The sequence below is a fragment of the Mytilus edulis genome, chromosome 4 (assembly GCF_963676685.1).
Source record: "Mytilus edulis chromosome 4, xbMytEdul2.2, whole genome shotgun sequence".
Taxonomy (NCBI): domain Eukaryota; kingdom Metazoa; phylum Mollusca; class Bivalvia; order Mytilida; family Mytilidae; genus Mytilus; species Mytilus edulis.
Genome location: NC_092347.1, coordinates 2,461,935 through 2,472,447, shown reverse-complemented (window position 1 = coordinate 2,472,447; position 10,513 = coordinate 2,461,935). Strand labels below are relative to the sequence as shown.

Sequence of the window (10,513 nt, the reverse complement as noted above, 5' to 3'; positions counted from 1 at the left end):
ATTTAATTATATATATGTATATATACATGAATTTAATTAAATGAAAATATTTTAAAAACGAATTCAGAACCACGGTGGGACGTACGCGCAAGCGCAGGCGGCATATGACAGATTTCAAATAAATGTTTTAACGTTGTTTTCTGTCAGTTTCATTAGAATGTGTGACCTTGTAATATTTTTCCAAATGATGCCATGTAAGAAAGTGACGTTATCCAATCAAAATGAACAATACAAACGTTGTTGCATTTTCGAACAGCTTTTATATTTTCTCATAAATTATCTAGATTATTGCATTTATCTTCCCATCATAATAACATTGGTTTCCTTCCCCCTTACTTACATTCCCCCGAAACAACAAACCTGTAAACAAACTAAATGTCAGTTTGTGTCCGATTGATAATATATATAACCTTGATAATTTGGTACTCCCAACAATAAGGTAACTCTATATATACATAAATTCATTTATATATTTACCATTTGCCTAGTCCAAATAATTATGACGTCTGGCAAGGCTATTTTATTTTTTTCTAGGACGCCTTGCCAGACGTCATAATTATTTGGGCTACGATTTGCCCATTTATCCTGATTTAAAGCATGGAAGTAATGACATACCATTTCTGTCATTGAAAACTCATCAATAGCAACATTTTGTATATTCTATAGCGTTTTCAACCAACTAGTGGTCAATATATTGTCTTCAACCAACTAGTGGTCACTATTCTGTCTTCATCCAACCAATCATCTTCGCTAGCCAAGGGTTTCAATCCACTCCCGTTCTCTTCACCCTTGGCGGATTGAGATAAAATTTCGGAGACACAAGGTAAGGATTTTTATTGGTTGCAGTCGAAACTCGCTGCATCCAATCAAAAAGCGCCAATAACATGATCACGTGTAAATGTTGACACAATTGCCACATGTTTATTGTGCAACAAGTTTACATCCCTAAACATAAGACCACATTCAGTGACAATTTTAATATTTTTAATCGACTAATAGAAGTTCCTTTGTATATTTCTTGCACAAGTGCATGAATGTTGATGTATATTTCGTTTCCGGCTTTACCAGTGTGTAGAATCTAGACACCACCGTGTTTTTACCTCCAAATTGAAGAGTTCAAGTGCTACCATTGGTCAAGAATAATGTATTCGGAATGGGCGTGACTTTAATTTCCCAATAGATGGCGCAACATTGTTTTCACAAATGTTGGCTTAATCTGCCAAGGGTGAAGAGAACGGGAGTGGATCGTAATCTTTGGCTAATCTAATGGTCAATATACTGTCCTGAATCAACTAATGGTCAATATACTGTGCTCAATCAACTAATAATCAATATACTGCCTTCATCCAACTGATGGTCATTATACATGTTATACTGTCTTCAGCAAATTAATGGTCTTTATACTGTCTTCAACCAACTAATGGTTACATAATGTCTTCAACCAACTAATGTTCACTAAACTGTCTTTAACCAACTATGTGACATTATACTGTCTTTAACCAACTAGTGGTCACTTTACTGTCTTTAACCAACTAGTGGTCACTATACTGGCTTCAACCAACTAATGATCACTATACTGTCTTCAACCAACTAATGGTCATTATAATGTCTTCCACCAACTAATGGTCACTATACTGTCTTCAACCAACTTATAGTCACTATACTGTCTTCAACCAACTTGTGGTCAATATAGTGTCCTCAACCAACTAATGGTCATTTAAATGTCCTCAATTTTAACTCATGGTCAAGATACATGTACTGTCTCCAACCAACTGATGGTCACTTTACTGTCTTCAGACAATTAATGGTCACTATGCTGTCTACAATCAACTAATGGTTACATAATGTCTTCAACCAAGTAATGGTCACTACACTGTTTTCAACCAACTGACGGTCACTATTCTTTCTTCAACCAACAAATGGTCATAATAAGTCTTCATCCGACAAGTGGTCACTATACAGTCTTTAACTAACTAGTGCTCACCATATTGTCTTCAACCAACTAATGGTTTCTGTACTGTCTTCAACCAACTAATGGTCTCTATACTGTCTTCAACCAACTAACGGTCTCTATACTGTCTTCATTAAACGAATGGTCTCTATACTGTCTACAACCAACTTATAGTCTTCAACCAACTTGTGGTCATTATCCTGTCTTCAACCAGCTTATGGTCACTATACTGTCTTCAACCAACTAATGGTCTCTATATTGTCTTCAACCAACTATAGCAACTAATGGTCTCTATACTGTCTTCAACCAACTACAGCCAACTAATGGTCTCTATACTGTCTTCAACCAACTTATGGTCTCTATACTGTCTTCAACCAACTAATGGTCTCTTTACTGTCTTCAACCAACTAATGGTCTCTTTAATGTCTTCAACCAACTAATGGTCAATATACTGTCTTCAACCAACTACAGCCAACTAATGATCTCTATACTGTCTTCAACCAACTAATGGTCTCTATACTGTCTTCAACCAACTTATGGTCTCTATACTGTCTTCAACCAACAAAAAGTGCCTATACTGTCTTCAACCAACTAATGATCTCTATACTGTCCTCAACCAACTAATGGTCAATATCCTGTCCTGAATCAACTAATGTTCAATTTACTGTCCTCAATCAACGAATGGTCAATATACTGTCTTCAACCAACTGGTGGTCATTATACATGTTATACTGTCGTCAGCAAATTAATGGTCTCTATGCTGTCTTCAACCAACTAATGGTTACATAATGTCTTCAACCAACTAATGGTTACATAATGTCTTCAACCAACTAATGTTCACTATACTATCTTTAACCAACTAGTGGTAATTATACTGTCTTTAACCAACTAGTGATCACTATACTGTCTTTAACCAACTAGTGGTCACTATACTGGCTTCAACCAACTAATGATCACTATACTGTCTTCAACCAACTAATGGTCATTATAATGTCTTTCACCAACTAATGGTCACTATACTGTCTTCAACCAACTTATAGTCACTATACTGTCTTCAACCAACTTGTGGTCAATATAGTGTCCTCAACCATCTAATGATCATTTTACTGTCCTCAATTTTAACTCATGGTCAATATACATGTACTGTCTTCAACAAACTGATGGTCACTTTACTGTCTTCAGACAACTTATGGTCACTATGCTGTCTACAACCAACTAATGGTTACATAATGTTTTCAACCAAGTAATGGTCTAGATGTCTATACTGTCTTCAACCAACTAATGGTCTAGATCTCTTTACTGTCTTCAACCAACTAATGGTCTCTATACTGTCTTCAACCAACTAATGGTCTCTATAATGTCTTCAACCAACTAATGGTCTCTATACTGTCTTCATCCAACTAGTGGTCTCTATACTGTCTTCAACCAACTAATGATCTCTATACTGTCCTCAACCAACTAATGGTCAATATCCTGTCCTGAATCAACTAATGGTCAATTTACTGTCCTCAATCAACGAATGGTCAATATACTGTCTTCAACCAACTGATGGTCATTATACATGTTATACTGTCGTCAGCAAATTAATGTTCTCTATACTGTCTTCAACCAACTAATGGTTACATAATGTCTTCAACCAACTAATGTTCACTATACTATCTTTAACCAACTAGTGGTAATTATACTGTCTTTAACCAACTAGTGATCACTATACAGTCTTTAACTAACTAGTGGTCACTATACTGGCTTCAACCAACTAATGATCACTATACTGTCTTCAACCAACTAATGGTTATTATAATGTCTTCCACCAACTAATGGTCACTATACTGGCTTCAACCAACTTATAGTCACTATAATGTCTTCAACCAACTTATGGTCAATATAGTGTCCTCAACCAACTAACGATCATTTTACTGTCCTCAATTTTAACTCATGGTCAATATACATGTACTGTCTTCAACCAACTGATGGTCACTTTACTGTCTTCAGACAACTTATGGTCACTATGCTGTCTACAACCAACTAATGGTTACATAATGTTTTCAACCAAGTAATGGTCTAGATGTCTATACTGTCTTCAACCAACTAATGGTCTAGATGTCTTTACTGTCTTCAACCAACTAATGGTCTCTATACTGTCTTCAACCAACTAATGGTCTCTATACTGTCTTCAACCAACTTATGGTCTCTATACTGTCTTCATCCAACTAGTGGTCTCTATACTGTCTTCAACGAACTAATGGTCTCTATACTGTCTTCAACCAACTAATGGTCTCTATACTGTCTTCATCCATCTAGTGGTCACTATACTGTCTTCAACGAACTAATTGTCTCTATTTTGTCTTCAACCAACTAATGGTCTCGTTACTGTCTTCAACCAACTTATGGTTTCTATACTGTCTTCATCCAACTAGTGGTCTCTATACTGTCTTCAACGAACTTGTGGTCACTATACTGTTTTCAACTAACTAATGGTCTCTATACTGTCTTTAACCAACTAATGGTCTCTATACTGTCTTCAACCAGCTAATGGTCTCTATACTGCTTCAACCAATTTATGGTCGCTATACTGTTTTCCAGTCGCAGATGTACTCGATGTTCAAAAAATTTTGCTACTTGAACATTTTGAAAAAAAATAAATTCTTTGATTAAATCAATTTGTCTTTTGTAATCACCGGTCATAAAGTTTTTATTTAATACAATAAACCTGTTATCAACGATAGCTAATTACTTGGTCACTATACTGTCTTCAACCAACTAGTGGTCTCTACACTATCTTCAACCAACAATTGGCAAACCCAAATCATATATATGTACCACATTTGATATTGCAAGCTTGAACATGCCCCTGGGACATGTCGGAATAATAACAAAATGATATTTGAAATAAATCATATAAACAACCTACACCATTTCATGCATGCAGTTTTATAATCATGATAATATAGCAAGTAAAGTTCAAAGGTAGAGTAGATGTTGTATGATAGGCTCTCCAATTCAAGTTAAGGTGGTATCTAACACTACAGGGAGATAACTCTGTAAAATCAGCAGAACGTTTTAATGACGTTGTGTTGTTAAGGGAATATTAATCTTCTCAATGATCATAATAAGTATTTGTCAAACTGCTATATAACCAGTGTAATTTTTCTGGTTAACGGTTGGTTAAAATTTTTTGATTTTTTTATATTTTTGTCAAAGAATCAAAGTAAATATATCGTCAAAATTAAGAAATTAAACGAGACAAATTGATTTTAGTTAAAGTGTTGGATACCACCTTAAATATTATTCTTCAAATCTAAAATTATTATTTTTCCTTCAGAATGCCAAAGAGGAAGAGAGGTAGTAACTTAACAAAACATGTTAAAAAGAAAAAGAAGCCATTGTCAGCTGTTGATCCTATCATGGAAGATATATCTTTTTTAGTTTCAAACCAGACTGATGATGCAATGGATGATCCATGTTTAAATCAAGACACATTAATGCTCAAGATTGAACCCTGTGAGGACATTTCTTGTTTAGTTTCAAACCAGACTGATGATGCAATGGATGATCCATGTTTAAATCAAGACACATCAATGCTCAAGATTGAACCCTGTGAGGACATTTCTTTTTTAGTTTCAAACCAGACTGATGATGCAATGGATGATCCATGTTTAAGTCAAGACACATCAATGCTCAAGATTGAATCCTGTGAAGACATTTCTATTACATCAGCTGAACACCAAAGGGAACTCTTGTTAGTTGAACACGAAGACCACAACTATGCAGCAAAAGAAAAGCCACTTGATAGGGATTATACATATAATCAGGAATTTGATTGTCGGGAGGATTTTTTTCTAGCACCAATGGAAAGCACACAAGAAATTGAGATATTTTCAGTGTACGAGTCACCGAAAGAACTTGCAGAATCTTCTCTATCTCCCTTTAAGACTTTATGCTGTTTGTTACAAATTAGAATTAGTGATCCATATATCTTTAAATGTACAGAAAATGAAATTCGTATAGTTGAACTGTACCAGATCAGTAGCAAGAACCTTAGTATAAAACTCATAGTTAACATTGACAGTAGCTTTTGTGCCAATATTTATGTACATAGGAAAGAAGTGTCAAGAGACAATGCAATTTGGATGGGACTGCCAAATATATATGATAGCGTAGAATCTGTGACAAAGTTATTATCCCGTCTTAGTTGTTTTTCTGTCTGTGTCGGAAATCCTGATGAGACATATCAATACATTACGCCAGTTGGATGTGGAATCAGTACACAGTACTCCAGTACGATTCGCAGCTTCAGGGAAGGTAACTTCAGCGCCACATCAGCTGGCTCTGGTGAATACACATCAACAATTAGATCTGTTCATTGTTCATTGTTAGTCAAAAGAAACCGCTGTTCACAATGTGCGAATGACCGTAAAATGTTAAGAAAGAGACACCAAAGAGCTGTAGAGCGTCAGAATTCGCCTCTAACAGATTTTGTTCACAAGACAATAAAACATGAAAGCATGACTAGATCAAACCTGATAGAAAAAATCAACCAGCAACGAGATGAAATACAGTCAATGTCATTAGAAATTAAGGAACTGAAGAGAAAATTTCAGCAGGAAGTTCTCAAGAATGATGCTACATAAGAAATGGTGTTACATAAGAATGGTGTTACATAAGACATGGTGCAGCTAATTGAATTCTAAGGAATGATGCTACATAAGAAATAGTGTTACATAAGAAATGGTGTTACATAAGAAATGGTGTTACATAAGAATGGTGTTACATAAGAAACGGTGCAGTTAATTGAATTCTAAAGAATGGTGTTACATTAGAAACGGTGCAGTTAACTGAATTCTAAAGAATGGTTTTACATAAGAAACGGTGCAGTTAACTGAATTCTAAAGAATGGTATTACATAAGAAATGGTGCAGTTAATTGAATTCTAAAGAATGGTATTACATAAGAAATGGTGCAGTTAATTGAATTAAAACACTGAAAATGTACATTTTAAGAAATCATCACTTGGGTATCTATTTTTAAAAATGTGTCTGATGACCCTGCCTTCCAACCAACATGGATGATATGGCTCAAAATAGAACATAGGGGGGAAATGCGGTTTTTGGCTTATGTCTTGGAAACTTAAACATATTTAGAGCAAATCGAACATGTGGCAAAAATGTTCATCAGATTTAGATTTGTCGGCCCTGAAATTTTCAGACCAATCAGACAACCTGTTGCTGCCCCTGAGTTAGTAATTTAACACAAGAAAAATGAAATACACATGTTTAGACAAAAAAAATTCTTCACAGTCATCTCAAACTTACAATTTAGGAGGTAAAAATTGTCACATGGCACAAGGAGCCATTCATGGTCATTATAAGCTGTTCATTTTGTAAAGTTGGTGAGGAATGAAGATGTGCTTGGTTACAACCTCAATCTTTCTATTCCATACATTTTGGAAACCTTTTTATCACATGTTAATTTACAATAATTGTTCATGCTGCAGGCTCTGATGAGGTAGCCATTTTTATAAAAGAGAATGCTTTGGTCTTGACCAGACTGTTAAATTGTGGTATTTCTTGTTGTTTGTAAAAGAGCATGAACACAAGAATAATTTTTTTTAATCAGATTTTGGAAATCCACCACTACTAAACAGGTTAATTTTTGCCTCTATCAATGATTTACTTTACGGAATTTATAGAAAACATTTCTATAAATGTAAAGACGTCAGTGTATAAGCTGTGGAAAAAGTGTTCAATTTAATTGCTTGCCTTACACTGCGTTGTAATTTCTGTTGAATCTCCAAAAAGATTTTGAATGGGATCTGACATTATGCTGTCTGCAGTATCTGGAGTCTCATTTACCATATGTTATTTTGTCTATCTTTGTTTCAATTTTTGTTGGATTCCTCTTTATACATTTAAGATGCCGAATTTGTAGCCCTATGGTCATATGCTGTAAGATGAGAAATTATTTAGTATGCATATTGATTCATTTATAGGGTCTTTGCATCGGAACTAAACACATTTATTCAAAAACCAGTTGTTGGCATGACACGGGTTATGTTCTTCTCATATATGTTATGATGGTATGATACTAAACCCTTAACGGGAAGGATTGTGCCTGATGTTCATATGATGAAATCATAATCTTTTAGTCAGTTTAATTGAAGTCTGGAGCTGGCATGTCAGTTAATTGCTAGTAGCCTGTTGTTATTTATGTATTATTGTCATTTTGTTTATTTACTTTGGTTTCATCTTCTGACATCAGACTCGGACTTCTCTTGAACTGAATCTTAAATGTGCGTATTGTTATGCGTTTACTTTTCTACATTGGCTAGAGGTACAGGGGGAGGGTTGAGATCTCATAAACATGTTTAACCCCGCCGCATTTTTGCACCTGTCCTAAGTCAGGAGCCTCTGGCCTTTGTTAGTCTTGTATTTTTTAAATTTTAGTTTCTTGTGTACAATTTGGAAATTAGTATGGCGTTCATTATCACTGAACTAGTATATATTTGTTTAGGGGCAAGCTGAAAGACGCCTCCCGGTGCGGGAATTTCTCGCTACATTGAAGACCTGTTAGTGACCTTCTGCCGTGCCTCCGTCTGTGCGTCCGTTCGTCCGTCTGTGCGTCCGTTCGCTTCAGGTTAAAGTTTTTGGTCAAGGTAGTTTTTGTAGAAGTTGAAGTCCAATCAACTTGAAACTTAGTACACAAGTTCCCCATGATATGATCTTTCTAATTTTAATGCAAAATTATAGTTTTGACCCCAGTTTCATGGTCCACTGAACATAGAAAATGATAGTGCGAAGTTCAGGTTAAAGTTTTTGGTCAAGTTAGTTTTTGATGAAGTTAAAGTTACATCAACTTGAAACTTAGTACACATGTTCCCTATGATATGATCTTTCTAATTATAATTCCAAATTTTAAGTTTGACCCCAATTTTATGGTCCAATGAACATAGAAAATGATAGTGCGAGTGGGGCATCCGTGTACTATGGACACATTCTTGTTGGTATATATATAGATTCCACCATTCAACAAGTTAGTTAAGACATGATTCTCCACTCGAGACAATTATATAATATTTAAATATTTAAAACACGGGCCTTGCTATGCTTTTTAAATAGTAAAATTTAACTGTTGAGAGTGGAGAAATATCGTAACACATGAGTTTTAGTGATGGAATCAGTTTCTCTAATGATTTTAATCCTTCCTTTTCAAAGATTTGCAGAAGACTGCATTCCATATTTGTGACGTCCTCAAACATGGTCGTCTTTTTTCATGACGTCACATTTGAAAAATCCAGAAGGAACCAAGAAAATATGACGTCATAATTACAACCAACATTTGCTGAGAACAGATATTTCACTAGTGAGGAGAAGCAGTTTTCTCACACTGATCAAGAAATGTGAAAATAGCACATCAATCGGAGAAATAAAATTCATGTTCTCAGTCAAACTGGATCTTTTCAATGCAGAAAGAGGGAATGTAGGCAGATGTAAGTTTTTTTTTCTAAGCCACTCCAAATCATTTTATGGTAATTTTAGATTTGCGTGCTGTAAAAAACATATTAAAAAACTATAACATAATGTGCTGTCATTTCCTGTAGACTTCGAATGCTCAATTTTAAAGTAATCAAAAGTTTCATTTTCCCTTTGCCTAAGGTTCTCAATGACCTACAGGAATACAAGTAGTTGCTTATATCCGTGTCAGTTTAACTAATGGATAGTTGTCTTATTGCCAATCATACTTCATCTCACTAGTTTTATAGTGTAGAGGCATCAAGGTTCACCATTGCCCGTACGTCCTAAAATAGGTTTCTGTTCTCTAACTAGTTTGCCTCAACCAAATGTTTTGAAACTTATACGCAATGCTTATAATCACAAAACACAAATCAAGTTTGATTATGATCCACACCCCTCCTCGCCAGGAGAGGAGGGAAGCGGATCGTAACCCTTGGCTATCGAAGATGTGTAATATTCATTTTTACCACTAGTTCAAACACAGTTAGCCCCCTTCAAAACTTTTCGATGAAATTGATGAAGTGGAAAATGAATTAACTCCCAAGAAAAAAAAAAACAAAAACGAAAGAGCAGCAGAGATATGGCTTCTTACGATCCATATTATCTTGCCCCAGAACTCATTAAAGATACATGTCTGAGCCAGGATACACAATGACTCAGCTGAAGAGAGAACACCAACCAAATTGTCTCCATTGTCGACATTATCTATTCGTTATAGACCTGTTGCTCATAAACCTATCACACTTAGTTAATTCACATCACATGTGAGAAAGGTGTCATCAATTCTGGAGAATAAGAAAATCCTAGAAGGAAACAATTACAAACTAAATCTATGTCCATACATCTTTAGGGATTTGTACCAAACAAACCCCGTATATCACCGACACAGGCACTTATCTCAGAATTCCCCCCTTTATACACCTTAATTAATATATTAACGTATATAAATAATTTTTTTTCTGAGACAAGTGCCTGTAATCATCGAGTAAAAAGGCTGCATACAGTATAATCAACAGAACATTGAAAATACTTTTAAGACATAATTAACTAA

At 35.1% G+C, this 10,513-nt stretch overlaps 1 protein-coding gene across 1 annotated transcript; it reads left to right on the top strand.

Moving 5' to 3' along the window:
- Window positions 1–340: 340 nt before the first annotated feature.
- Window positions 341–6,954, top strand: LOC139518737 (uncharacterized). The gene is made up of 2 exons (XM_071310276.1): window positions 341–439; window positions 5,274–6,954. Exon 2 carries the CDS (start codon window positions 5,275–5,277, stop codon window positions 6,580–6,582), a length of 1,308 nt encoding a protein of 435 aa, XP_071166377.1. The 5' UTR covers window positions 341–439; window position 5,274; the 3' UTR covers window positions 6,583–6,954.
- Window positions 6,955–10,513: the final 3,559 nt, after the last annotated feature.